The sequence below is a fragment of the Pyrus communis genome, chromosome 5, assembly GCF_041283825.1.
Source record: "Pyrus communis isolate YQ-2024b chromosome 5, ASM4128382v1, whole genome shotgun sequence".
NCBI classification, from domain to species: domain Eukaryota; kingdom Viridiplantae; phylum Streptophyta; class Magnoliopsida; order Rosales; family Rosaceae; genus Pyrus; species Pyrus communis.
Window position 1 is genome coordinate 2,804,722 of NC_142569.1, and position 13,937 is coordinate 2,818,658.

At 37.0% G+C, this 13,937-nt stretch overlaps 1 protein-coding gene across 1 annotated transcript; it reads right to left on the reverse strand.

Moving 5' to 3' along the window:
- Positions 1-11,156: 11,156 nt before the first annotated feature.
- Positions 11,157-13,715, reverse strand: LOC137726688 (dof zinc finger protein DOF1.4-like). Its single transcript, XM_068465627.2, has 2 exons — positions 13,233-13,715; positions 11,157-13,027 (listed from the first exon to the last, which is right to left on the reverse strand). The coding sequence occupies exons 1-2, from the start codon at positions 13,299-13,301 to the stop codon at positions 11,960-11,962; spliced, it is 1,137 nt and encodes a 378-aa protein (XP_068321728.1). The 5' UTR covers positions 13,302-13,715; the 3' UTR covers positions 11,157-11,959.
- Between the last annotated feature and the right edge of the window lie 222 nt (positions 13,716-13,937).

A 13,937-nucleotide genomic window follows, 5' to 3' on the forward strand; every position in this document is an offset into this window, starting at 1 on the left:
GAGTAAAATCTGCAATGGATAGTTTGTTAATTGGAATTTAAATATTGGCCTTAACTAGTAGAATCTTAGGTGCATATTATGCTTGTAATTGCTACCTTATCTTTGCTTATGTAGTGTTAGAGTAGTACCCACGTATTAAAGACTTAAACTTAGTGGAATTGTCTTTTTTTTTTTTTTCCAGCATCATTAACTAATCCCAAGTACAAATATTACATGATAATTGAATTATCGATGTAAATGCTACATAGTTAGTTAGTTCTTATCCTTTAGAGCCTACAAGTGTAAAAGGAGCATCCATCCAAAAAGAATCATGTCACATCCCAGTTCAGCTCCGTCGTAGTACAATATTATGTCACATCCCAGTTCAGCTCCGTCGTAGTACAATATTGTCCGCTTTGGGCCCTGGCCACGCTTTCACGGTTTTGTTTTTGGGAACTCGTACAAGAACTTCCTAGTGGGTCACCCATCCTAGGATTGCTCTCGCCCGAACTCACTTAACTTCGGGGTTCCGATGGAATCCGAAGCCAATGAGTTCCCAAAAGGCCTCGTGCTATGGGAGGTGAGCATGTACATATAAGGCACATCATCCCTTCTCCGTTGGTCGATGTGGGATGTTATTTTAGTGCCAGAGGTTTCGTGATGACAAGGATGGTTGGCAAAAGCTGTTATGTAGGAGACTTCTCCTTTCAGTACAATTATCATTACTCTTATTTTACAGCAAATTTATCATGCTCTGACATCACTTGTGTGATATGGGTTCAATCCCCGCTCACATGCGCACTTTAAATTAGTCACTTTTAGGTTTTAATTTATTCACATTTTCCACATCACTTCACTTTATGGCTTCGTCACCTTCCAGGTGTCGCCCAACACATCGCGATTCAAGTGTCCAGGTGGACATTCCGGGTTGGGGTGTGTCAGTTTGGTATCAGAGCCAGGTTGCCGTTCGGTGCGAGTGTGCCGACGAGGATGTCGGGTCCCTAAAGGTGGTGTATTGTAACATCCCACATCGACCAACAGAAATGAGGTAATGTGCCTTATATGTACATACCCACCTCCTATAGCACGAGGCATTTTGGGAACTCACTGGCTTCGAATTCCATTGGAACTCCGAAGTTAAGTGAGTTCAGGCGAGAGCAATCCTAGGATGGGTGACCCACTAGGAAGTTCTCATTTGAGTTCCCAGAAACAAAACTGTGAGGCGTGGCCGGGGCCCAAAACGGATAATATTGTGCTACGACGGAATTGGTATGGGATGTGACAAATCACCCTAAGATGATCATCTCATGTCTATTTATTGTGTCGAAACAAAGTAAAATATGCTCTTAGAGTTTTGATGTGGAATAAATGAAAAATGAATTGGTCTGGGATGTGACAAATCACCCTAAGATGATCATCTCATGTCTATTTATTGTGTCGAAACAAAGTAAAATATGCTCTTGGAGTTTTGATGTGGAATAAATGAAAAATGGATTAAAGAATGACAAGCCACTGCAATTTGTATATGATGAGGATGTTACGAATAACTTAAAATCAGTATTCGAATATCTCCAACATAATAAAAAAAATAAAGAAATAGGTAAATATTCCTTTGAAGTCCATCACTATCTTAGCCAAAACTATTCGTTGGAAAAAAAAATCCAGTCCCCACATCCATCCATTCTAAAGTGAACAGTAAAGCACATTGGAGGTCGCCATCTTCGGTTGCTTGTGCCCCAAGAGACTTCCATAAATAATGGGAATGATTGAGTATTTCAACCTAAAGGGTCTGGCTTGAAACTGGAAAGGGCATGATGGTAAATACAGCTTTCAGGACAAAGTATGATGAGAGTACAGCTGCATTAGTGGGGAAGCTTCCACCACCCTTTGCATGGAGGAACAACCCAGTGTCTAGCTATAGCTCCACATCGAACATTTACATATGATTTTGATGTGTGATGTATATATTTCTATAAGAGCAGTTCCATCGGACACAAAATTGCCCAGGATCTTGTCCAAAAATCAGCCCAGCACCCTGTTAATCTGCTCCAGCCCGCAAAACAGCCTGGCACCCAACCCAAGCCAGGCAACAAACCAGCCCATTTTGGACAGACCCAGAGGCCAGCCTATTTGGTTAGCGCATGCAGCACGCTCGCGACTGGCGTGAGTAGGAGACAAGGGTGCAGGCGGCGGGGCCCGCTTGTCAGCCCACTTGTGTTCACCCGGATTAGAGCTACGTGGCCCTCCTCAGTGTCGTTGGATTTCCAACAGTAAAAAAAAATTAAATTTGACTTTTAAAATGGATCGTCCGATCACAGATCAACGGTTCACGTTTTTTTCACCAAAAATAAAAATAAAATAAATAAAAAAGGCCCAACGGTTAGAATTATGACCGTTGGCCACGTGGCAGTGCCTTGGCTCTTGGATTTGAATATTTTTCAAATCCAACGGTCCAGATTATTTAACTATATTAAAATTTATTAAAAATTATGAAAAAATACAGAAAATTTATTAAAAAATACATAAATTTTTTTAAAAAGTTTTTTTTTTTTTTTTTCTATAAATACCTAACCCTCATCTTCCATAGACTGAAAAAGAAAAACACTTCGCAAAATGTCAAGAGGGGTGTAGGAAGGATGTGGAGCATTGTTTTGGTATCCTGCAAGCTCGTTGGGTGATTGTCAGGTCTGTTGCTAGAATGTTTGATGTCGGGGCTCTTCGATCCATCATGATGACGTGTATTATTCTCCACAACATGATTGTGGAAGATGAGTATGATTATGATGCCGTCGATGAATATGAGCCGAATCTGATGAACAACTCAAGAACACGTATCTACTGTGCTCATGACCGGACCGAAGATCCCATGCAACACGAGCCGTTAGAACGGGATGGACGTTACAATGAATTGATCGCTCAGCAGTACACTAATGTGCAAGAGCCATACTGGCACGTAACCCGCTAGAATAACTTGATTGAGCACCAGTGGGGATTGCAAGAAGGATAATTAAAATAAACTTGTGGTTGAAGAATAAAGTGTATTTGATGAGTTTATGTAATTTTATTTTAGTGTGTTTTTTTTTAAAGTTTATTTGATGAGTATGTAATTTTATTTTAGTTTGTTTTTTTTAAGTTTATTTGAAATTTTATCCGAAATTGGTTAAAAATCTTATCTGAAAATAAAACTATTTATTTATTCTTTTAAAAAAATATAAAATATTTTAAATGGGCTGGATGCTAGCGCATTTTGTAGGGGTGGAGATCGTTTGTGCCATCGCATTTTTAGACTGGGTGCCAGCGTATTTTTTTAGGGGTGGAAATGCTTTGGCCTATTACTGTTTACTGGGATTTATTACTGTTCACTTGAATGGATAAATGCGCTGGGTGCTGACGCAAAGTCTTTAGGGGTGGAACTGTTCTAAGATCGAAGTATGCATAAGTGGTGGTGACCAACTTGGCCAAAATACAAAAACTCCGGTGGAAATTAAGTGGACTTTCCATCAAATTAACATCCCGTCGATGTGGGACTCAAAGCCCCAATGCACCATCATTTGGTCAAGCTTGCTGGTGTCTTGTGGTTCATTAGACAGTTTTGTGGATTAGCTAGCCACTTAAACCATATGATCGTTTGAGACAATTACGTGTGCTAATCTAGGACAATAGTGTGTGTGCATAATTATATTAAGGAGTTATTTGTAATTAGATTTTCAATCAAAATGGTTAGAAAGTAAATATGTATCCTCATTCCTCAGCCAATCAACTTATATACTATTTAATGGTATTATTCTACGATCCCATTAAGCAACACTGATACTTTAAAATGTATGTGATGAATACGCAGTCTTTTCCTCAAATATATTCTAAATTCACATAAATTCTTTATACAATATAAATACTGTCAATGATCCGTAAAATGAAAGTTTAGACCACATTATGGTATTGAGACTTTGTGTCTTAGAAAGTGAATGTGGATAAAGTAATGATGGGTTCACAAAAGTGTAGTTAATTTGCAAAATATTCCTATTTCTATATTAGAAACTTTGGTAGCTGCACTACTAGGGTAGCTTTCACACCCAGATTATTCAATTAGAGTACGTTAGATCAGGTGAAACCAAAATACATAGAGTCACATACTTCTGTAAAAATTATCGTAAGAATAATGTGATCGAATTTCCTTTTAAGTTTTTGTCCAACACTAAAACTTTAGTGGGAATAAAGACTAAAAGAGAGAAGGGGACCAATGTAGAAGATGGGGTTGGACTAACCAAGAAAGGTAGTTGAAATTTCTTTTTGTCATGGCAAAGGGTTGCTTTAGAGCAAAGGTTTGACGTAGGCCATTATCAAAGTGAAGGAGTTGTGAAAATAGCGTGGAGAAGGGGGTACTTCTAAGGAAGGAAGGAGGGAAGGGGTTACAATTGCACTGCATGCCATCAGTCATCACCAATCTAATTATTAAATCCCTCACACACAACTGCCCATTGTCTCATATCTGCACCTATATTTCCTCGCATTGGTCTACTTGTCCTCTTCTAGCTGGTTCCTTCGTATACCTGTCGTAAGGCTTGTAATAGAATGTTTATAAAATAAAATTAACATAATGTATTTGGTAGGGAATTATATTAGAAATTTCTAAGATTACATGAGCTTCGTCTTGTATTTCTCTTATTAATTATGGAAAGTGATTTTCATACCCTATTTTTAGCTTCTTGCACACATTTGTTCAATTTGTTATTAATTTTTGTTTAATTTATTTAATTTGATGATCATAAATAAAGAGAAGTATGTGAGAAACTAAAAAAAGTGTGTGAAAATCACTTCCCATTAATTATATAATGAGATTATATATTTAATTAAAACCATATTTCAAACGAATTTCATCCTTTACAATTGGATTCATATGATAAGTGATGTATGACAAACCCAATCTTACGATCAAGAGGTCTTTTGATGTAGGCCCAATCAATATAGTAATTTTTTTGTTTAACCCAACATTTATGGGGTTACAATTTAAACATAATTTGTGCATTCATTTCTTGTTGTATGATTATTTTGATGACATTGATATTAAATATATAATTAAATTGAAATTCCTAATTATATGCAATTGTTTACCTATGATAATGATATCTAAAATAATTTTTTTAAATCATATATAATACAATTATATATATATGAAAAATAAAACATCTTCATTTATATAAAAGAGATACGAAATAATTCTACGTATGAAAAATATCACTATCTACATTCAATAAAGATACCAAAACAATTATATACCTAATGCAAATTTCAAGACATGTAGAAGCAAAAGGAATATATATTACAAGTTATCACCAATTCACCATGACAAATTTCAATACAAACTATGCCTCCATATAAGGTAGAATAACACGGGCAAAAAGAAAAAGAAAAAAAGAGTTGAAGAAGATGAATAAGAACTTAGCATGAAAGTGACAATTAACAAAAAATGCCAATCAAATATAAGTTTTGCCGTTTGAAATCATAATAATTAATATATAGGTGTTGCCCAAATCATGTTTGTATCCATTTAAACTTAGGGGCTGGCTTGAACTGAAAAATAAAAATATTTCTTTGTATCTTACACAAAAGGAAGGTTATCCTAGGTTGTACAGTAGTCAAGGGATTTACATCAAACGTGATTTTTTTGGAGGAGTTACCTAAAACTTGCTTAAGGAAAAGGTTTTAAATCTAATTGTCTATTTTTCAAATGATAATTATGACCATGCTGTGAGTAAAGTGGGAAGAATACTTCTTCAATGTTGCTCTTCTTTCCGTAGCGAAGCATAGTTCTTATAAAATAGTATTGTTGTTGCTAAGGTTGTTATCTTATTAATTATCATTAGATCAATAAATTTTGAGGTATTTTCAAATTTTTAGTGAATTTGGATTGCTAATGAATTCTGACTCAGAGTTATCGATAGATCTATATATTTAATTACTATGTCACGAAGCGAGCTTCACCATGTTCCCGATATCGCAAGTTTGTATGAAAAGCCATAACTAAATTAAATGCAGGAATGACTAATGAAATGAGGCAGGAGCTAGGAGGACCAGCATGTGTTAAGCATATGAACGTCTTTCCTCTGTCAATTCTGTCCATTGAGAGAGGAGTAGAAAGAGGGGAGTGGGGGGCTGCATCTGCATCCTCAAAAAACTGGATTTGTTGGGGATACAGACAAGAAGACAATATAAGAGACTGAACCTGAATCCAAGCCCACTGGGTTAAGTTGGCATCTAGGACCCCACTACATCTGTAGAGATTGCAATTGCAACAGGTCTGTCAACGATGTCAGTAATTTCTTACACAAGCAGACTAGACACCATCACATGCAGCTTGGAAAGCTAATTTCACCCGACACTAATTTCAGCCCTAGAGGATCAGGTTTCTGCAGAATTTGATCCCTGTCCAGGCTTAATTTACAACATGCATGTTGCCTAAACACTCTATCTTAATTACTCGAGGCCCTAAAATCAAACTAGTTGTGTTTTGATTTCTAGACAAGTTACCCCTTATAAAATATATAAAACAGGTTCTATGCCATTTAATTTCTTCCATTTATTGCATTTCCAATATCGACCTAGAACTAATTGTGATATATAATTTGGTCTTGTAATCTGCAGTGAAACGGTGGTACTACATTATACATGTTGATGTGATAACACAAATGAGTCGTCTAATGTTTTATTTTTCTATGAGATAGTCTAACATGTTATATTGTTCCATTATTAACGAAAATTATAGAATGTATTACTGCTTTGTGCTTCACAACCGTAGTCTTCTTTCTTCGTATTGTTTTAAGTATCACTTAGTTGAAATCATATCACATGGTTGTTCTTTGATATATTGACATATGGATCATCGATACCAAGGCATGCCCTCTTCACCAAACAATGTTCAATCCAGACAAATTAACATGTATTTAATCATATTTTATAAATCACATGACGTGATTGTTGATGATTGGATTAAGTGTTAACAATATTATTTTCTATTGATGATATATTACATGATTTGTAAATATAGTCTAAAAAGTTGGTCTACCTAGCATTACTCTATAAAAAAAAACATCGTGGTGCTCAGGTTGTTATATCTTATAGGATTTTTAGCTAAAATAATCTCTAAGATTTGCATAACATATCACTTTGGTCCCTGAGATTGAAAATCAATAGAAATGGTCCATGAGATTGTCCACCATCCATTATTTTGGTCATTCCGTTAAAAACTCAATTAAGTGGTCTTGAAGCTCATACCGGACACTGAGATTTTTGGCCAGAAGTTTGGGCAATTTTCAAAGTTTCATAACTCAATCGTTTCTTAACCAAATTCGACCCATAATATATCAAAATGAATATAGGAAATTGTTGAACAAGATTATACTTATTTAGAAGCCCGATGGTTGCCGGAGATGGTCGAAAAATAGCCTGAAGGGTGACTGGTCCGTGGGAAAACTGGAAAACTCGCCGGAAACTGGATAAATTTAAAACGTTCATAACTTTTTCAATACTCAATGAAATTGAGTGATTCAAAGACAAAAATCATACTTCTCGACAAGATGAAGAGAATGGTATTTTTTTGACAGCTAACTCGCTGTGATTTGGTTGAAAAATAGCTCGAAAGTGGTAACTTGATGAGACTAAGACAACCACTTTTGAACCATTTTCCGATCAAACCATGGCGACTTAGCCATCGAGAAAGCTACCATTCTCTTCGTCTCGTTGAGAAGTATGATTTTTGGTATTGAATCATTCAATTTTGTTGAGTATTGAAGAAGTTATGAACGTTTAAAGTTTACCCAGTTTCCGGCAAGTTTTTCAGTTTTCCTGCAGACCAGTCATCTTTCAGGATATTTTTCGGCTAAACCACAGTGTGTTAGCCATCGAGAAATGTGACATTCTCTTCGTGTCATCGAGAAGTATGATTTTCGTATTTGAATTACTCGATTTCGTTGAGTATTGAAGAACTTATGAATGTTTAAAGTTTACCTAGTCTTCTAGTTTTTCCGTGGACCAGTCACCTTTCAGGCTATTTTTCAGCCAAACCACACCTAGTTTTCTGTCGAGAAAGGTACCATTCTCTTTGTCTTGTCGAGAAGTATGATTTTCATTTTTGAATCCTTCAATTTCGTTGAGTATTGAAGAAGTTATGAACGTTTAAAGTTTACCCGCGGACCAGTCATCTTTCAGGATATTTTCCGGCCATCTCCGGCAACCATTGGGCTTCCAAATAGGTATAATCTTGTTCAACACTTTCCTATCTTCATTTTGATATAGTATGGGTCGAATTTGGTTAAGAAACGATTGAGTTACGAAGCTTTGAAAATTGCCCAAACTTCCGGCTAAAAATCTCAGTTTTTTGTATAAGCTCCGGGACCACTTAACGGAGTTTTTAATGGAAGAACCAAAATAATAGATGGTGGACAATCTCAATGACCAAAATGATGTGTTATGCAAATCTCAAGGATCATTTTGTTTAAAAAGCCTATCTTATATTATCATTCAATCAATACGTACTTTTTGAAATGTTTTAAATTTTTTTATTAATTTTGGATTGAATTATGTCAAGGTTATGGTTCGATTTATCTCTTTAATTACTATACCACGATGCCGATGCGACCATGTTCCGATATCGATAGCTTGCATGAAAAGCCAGAACTAAATTAAATGCAGGAATGAGAGGCAGGAGCTAGGAGACCCCGCATGTGTTAAGAAGCTGATCATCTTTCCTCTGTCAATTGAGGGGGGCCTGCATCCCCCCAAAAATTGGATTTCTTAGGGATAAACAAGTAGACAATATAAGAGACTGAACCTGAAACCAAGCCCACTGGACTAATTTGGCATCCAAGACCCCACTTCTGCAGAGGTTGCAATTGCAGAGGTCTGTCAATGACATGCCTCGGTAATTTCTTACAAAAGTAAACTGTAGACACCATCACATGCAGCTTGGAACCCTAATTTCAACGACACAAATTTCAGCCCTAGAGGATCAGCTTTCTGCAGAATTTGATCCCTGTACAGGTTTATTTTACAACATGTACACTCCCTTTCTTAATTACTGAACGCCCTAAAATCTAATTGTGTTTTGAATTTCTGGACAAGTTACCTCTTATAAAAGATACAAAACAGGTTTCTATGTCATTTTGGTTTCTTCCCCTTATTGCCCTGCCAATATCGGCCTAGAATTAATTTTGATGTATAATCTGACCTCGTAATCTGCAGTAAAACGTTGGTACTACATTATATATGTTGATACGGTAACACAAATCAGTCGTCTAAATGTTTTGTTTTTCTACAAGATAATCTGACATGTTATATTGTTAAATTATTAACGAAAATTATTGAATGTAGTATGGCTTTGTGCTCCACAACCATGGTCTTATTTCTTCTTAATGTTATAAATATATAATGAGGCTACAATCATCACATCGTTGAAATCATATCACACGGTTGTTCTTTGATATATTGATATATTAGATCATCGTATAAAGGCACATGCCCTCATCACCAAACGATGTTCAATCCAGACAACATGTAAACATGCATGCATAAAATATACAAACTGAGGACCACCATGCATACATGTTGGCATCGTCACTTGCCTAGCTACTTTTGAGTACATGTACATGGCATGGATATCATAATGAAGGCTTCCAAGTTCCATCTTGGAGGCAAGTTTAGATCGTGATCAGTACTTGCCGATCAGCCAATATAAATTGGGACCAGCAGCACTACCACCACAGAAAACCACCATATATTACCTTATTTCATAAAATCCTGTCTTCATTAGGAAAAACACGCTCATTTTAATTAATCTAGTTTTCTTGCTACTAATTTGCCAATTCTAAACCCACAAACCCTTGCAAAAAGGACCCAAAAGAACGGAGTATATATTGTCCCAAAAACGAATGCACGTATATATAAATGTGAGACAAGGCCGAATTTCATCCTACGCATGAATTATGTAATGTCACTCAAATTCCAAAAACCTAAGCCAAAACCTAGAGCTCAGAGAAAATTTGCAAAGTAGCCAAATGTGGAATATGTTAAAGAATTTTAGTAAATTCTTTTAACGAGAGTTTCACATTGTTGGAGGGGACTCAACTGGATATATCTGAATCTTAAAAAAGCTAATTTTCCAAATTCCCCTTAGTCATTTTATTGTATGCCCACATAAAATAAGAAATTAGTAAGTCTGTTTTCCATCTGAATTTCGCTCTCACCAGATTTTGAATTCATTTTATCAAAGGGAGAGCCGGCAAGGGTAGATCATGAATTGGCAGCTTTTGAAGGAGTGCGCTACCAGTTGTCTACCACTAAGTCTAGGATATCATATCCATACTGAATATTATTACTGTGACAACAACATAAATTTCATCAGATGATTAGCTAGCTAGTTTAACAAAAATTTACAAGTTAACAATTCAAACTAAGTTAATCATCTAAATCTGCATATACATGCATGCACGCATAAGTCAAAGAATTCCCACTGATATCTCATAGGTAGATATCTTATGGCTTGTCCATTTGAAAATACATTAATTCATTACCTTATCTTAGTTATTCCCATGTGAAACCTTCATCACGTACGTGCATAAAGAATCTCCACCACTCTCTCTCTCTCTCTCTCTCTCTCTCTCTATCTCTCCCCAAGCTGGTAGTACTATAAATTGGGAGAATAAACAGTTCCCTACAGCCAGCATACTATTGTCCAAGGGCATAAATCTCACGTACCTTCAAATCCATATATTTGTTGTCTCCCGTAGAATAATTTCAAGACATGAAAACTGTGGCTTTGACTCGAACCATCTACTTTTCTTGAGGTTCACATTAGTTTCCACAAACACCACACTCAATCTCAATGGTAGCCTAAATGCATGCTCACTACATGCAACAACTGACAATAGCCAGCTACTGACATTAGTTGTTACGAGTCAGGAAAATGCGTGTTAGTAGCTAATTGCACGAGTTAAAAGGCATATCAATAATGAGGTTATTGGCCACAATTAGGCGTTTTACCCACCCCATACTCTGTACAGCTAACCTTAGTACGTAGCTTCGTGAAACATCATGTACAGACAGTATCATGACATACAGTATATGTTCAGCTTTTAATGTGAATGGTTTGAAAATATCAGCATTCTTCTAAAAACATACTCAAATTCAAAACCAGTTAATGATGCTCCTGAACAATATCGTCAACTACAAAGTACAAATTAAGTTGAAACGTACATCATATAAATGAAAAACCAACATATATATTACCCACATTGCAACAACAATCGTCTCCCATCTCTTGTATACCATTATACCAAGTTAACCCCTTTTTTCCCCTCTAAACACACCATCCCCAAGAACAAAATAGGAAGAAAATAAATCAGTTCTTCTGATCATGGATAAAGTAACCCACCAACCCCAACCTAGCTAATTATAACCAATACATATGGCAGTTAGGAAACATTGTCATGCACATATATACATATACCAAATAAACACACCAACTTACTGAACTAGAGAGGAAGCTGTTTGCACCAAAGGAGGAGGAGACTTCAGCTCTGTGTAGAAGATGATTACGATTATGATCATAATGATCGTTGATAGTACTCGAGGCAGTGAGACGAAGAAGATCCGAGGTTCCTCTCAGCGCAAATTAGGGGGGATTGTCAACCCTTGATTAATAAAAAACTTATCAAGAGGCTGATTCTCTTATTGCTGCTGACATGATCACTCCGATCCCAGCTCCTGCCATCTTCTTTCCAATACTGTACCCATGAACTTTCTTTTTCCAATTTTTTGTTTTTCAAGTTTTTTTGTTTTTTTTTTCTTTAACTTTTCTAAAACCACACTCCAATTCACTAAAAACCAATAACCAACCAACTAAAAAAAACCCTAAAAATTACTCTAATTAAGGTAAAAGGAAGATTTGAGATCGAAAAATAAGGTTGAGGATGAAGTTGGGTTTTTGCTAGATCAGTGAAGAGACGGAGGACCCAAGATTTGCTGGATCATGCCAATTAGAACCGAGAGTCGATGAGTTCCAGTAAGGAGTAGGATCTGATAGCCCCATTTGCTCCGAGATCTGATTCTGGCAATTCATATTACCATTCACATGACTGCTACCATTGTTATTATTCCACTGTAACCTGTTTTGGCCATTATGATCTTCTACTTTCACGTCTTTCACAGCACCACCAGCCTCGCCGTTGTTTCCTGCCGCTATTTGAAGATCTTCGAAGGGTAGTAAGGACTGGAAGTACTGGTTTTGCTGATGAGGCCCTCTAGCTTGAATATCTTTGAAAGCACCGCCATTAATGAATTTAGAAGCAAGCACAGAAGCCATAGTTGGAACTGTGGTGGATGGGGAAGTACTAAACATGGGACTATAATTGGAAGGAAGTGATGAACTCGAAGCAGGATTAAACCGGTTTCGATAATTATCACTGGACATCATATTAGTACCTGAGGATGATGAAAACCCTAATCCCAGCTGAGCGTGATGATTCAACTGATGAAGATCAAACCCTGAAGCAGTATCCATAAAAGGGTTACTAGACAACCCATAAAACAGCGGATTGATTTGATCGATGTGGGATGGATGTGAATTGGGGTTTGTATTATTATTAGCAGCAGCAGTAGTGCTAGGAACTGAAGAGGAAGAAGAAGTAGCTCCTCCATCCATGGCTGATGATGTTGAAGATGTTGAGCCGGGCCTCTTTACGCGCTTGTTCTTTCGGCACCCTCCACCGACCGGAACGTTGCGGAGGGTCCCACCTCGGGTCCAGTAGCGCTTGCAGGCCTTGCAGAAGTGCCTCGGCTGAGACAAGCTGTAGTTGTTGTAGTAACAGAACTTAGTGTTTGACGAATCGCAGCGAGGGCACTTTAGGGCTTGCTGTTGGAGCTGGAGTTGTTCTTGACCTGGTTTCTCCATTATCCGATTCGCCGGCGAAGACGTGGATGAAGACCTAACGTTATTGTTGTTGTTGTTCAAGCCCTTTTGATGATGAATATCATCGATTTGAATGTCCTGCTGCAACTACAAATATCGAAAGGGAAGGAAGGAAAGGGGAAAGAAAGAAAGAGGGTTAAGGCAGTGGTACTAGGTTAAAAATAACTACATCACAGGAGAAATATTCTGTTCCAAGAGCTAAGCAACAAAAGTTGTGTCATGGTTTGCCTAATAATTGAAATCTAGAGAGAGAGAGAGAGAGAGAGAGAGAGAGAGAGAGAGAGAAGGGAACCTGTGGCCATTCGTTAGTAGTTGAAGAGATGAGTAGAGCCATCTTCTCATGATCACAGTTGCTCAACATGTTTTTTCTCTTTGAGAAGGGAATCGTTGAAACAAAGAGTATGCGGACAAAGAGCAGGTGGCGACGTGAGTCTTTCTTGATGGAGTTGAAATATATTATGACTATGAGAGAGAGAGAGAGAGAGAGAGGAGATCGAGAGGGAATGAATGTGTTGTCTGATTAATATTAGATGAGAATTGGTTAAGGGTTAATTACTTGGAATCTAATTTCACGTGATGGTTGTGGTGTAAAATCGGTTTTGATTATTATAAATGGAATTAAAAAATGGGAAAGAATATTGAGGACATTCGAAATCCGAGAAGCGGACAGGAAGGTAATGTGACATTAGAGATGAATCTTTGGGAGGTTCAAGAAGGAGAGACTTTTACTAATTAAGGAGTTGAAGCTAATCAAGAACATACATTCCTTTTATTTGCATAGAGATAGCAGCAAGCAAACTAGATAAGAGTTGAGGGAATCCCTAGAGCCCCAATATTCGATGCAGTCTTCGCAGCAAATCCCACTTCCTCTTTTTCTTTTACTTTGTTTATTTAATCAAATTAATTGTACACTTTACTACATGTATGGCCCCTCAACTCCCATGTATCAACATGTTACTTATCCCCATTTCCACAACAATGTAATCTAATAAGGGGA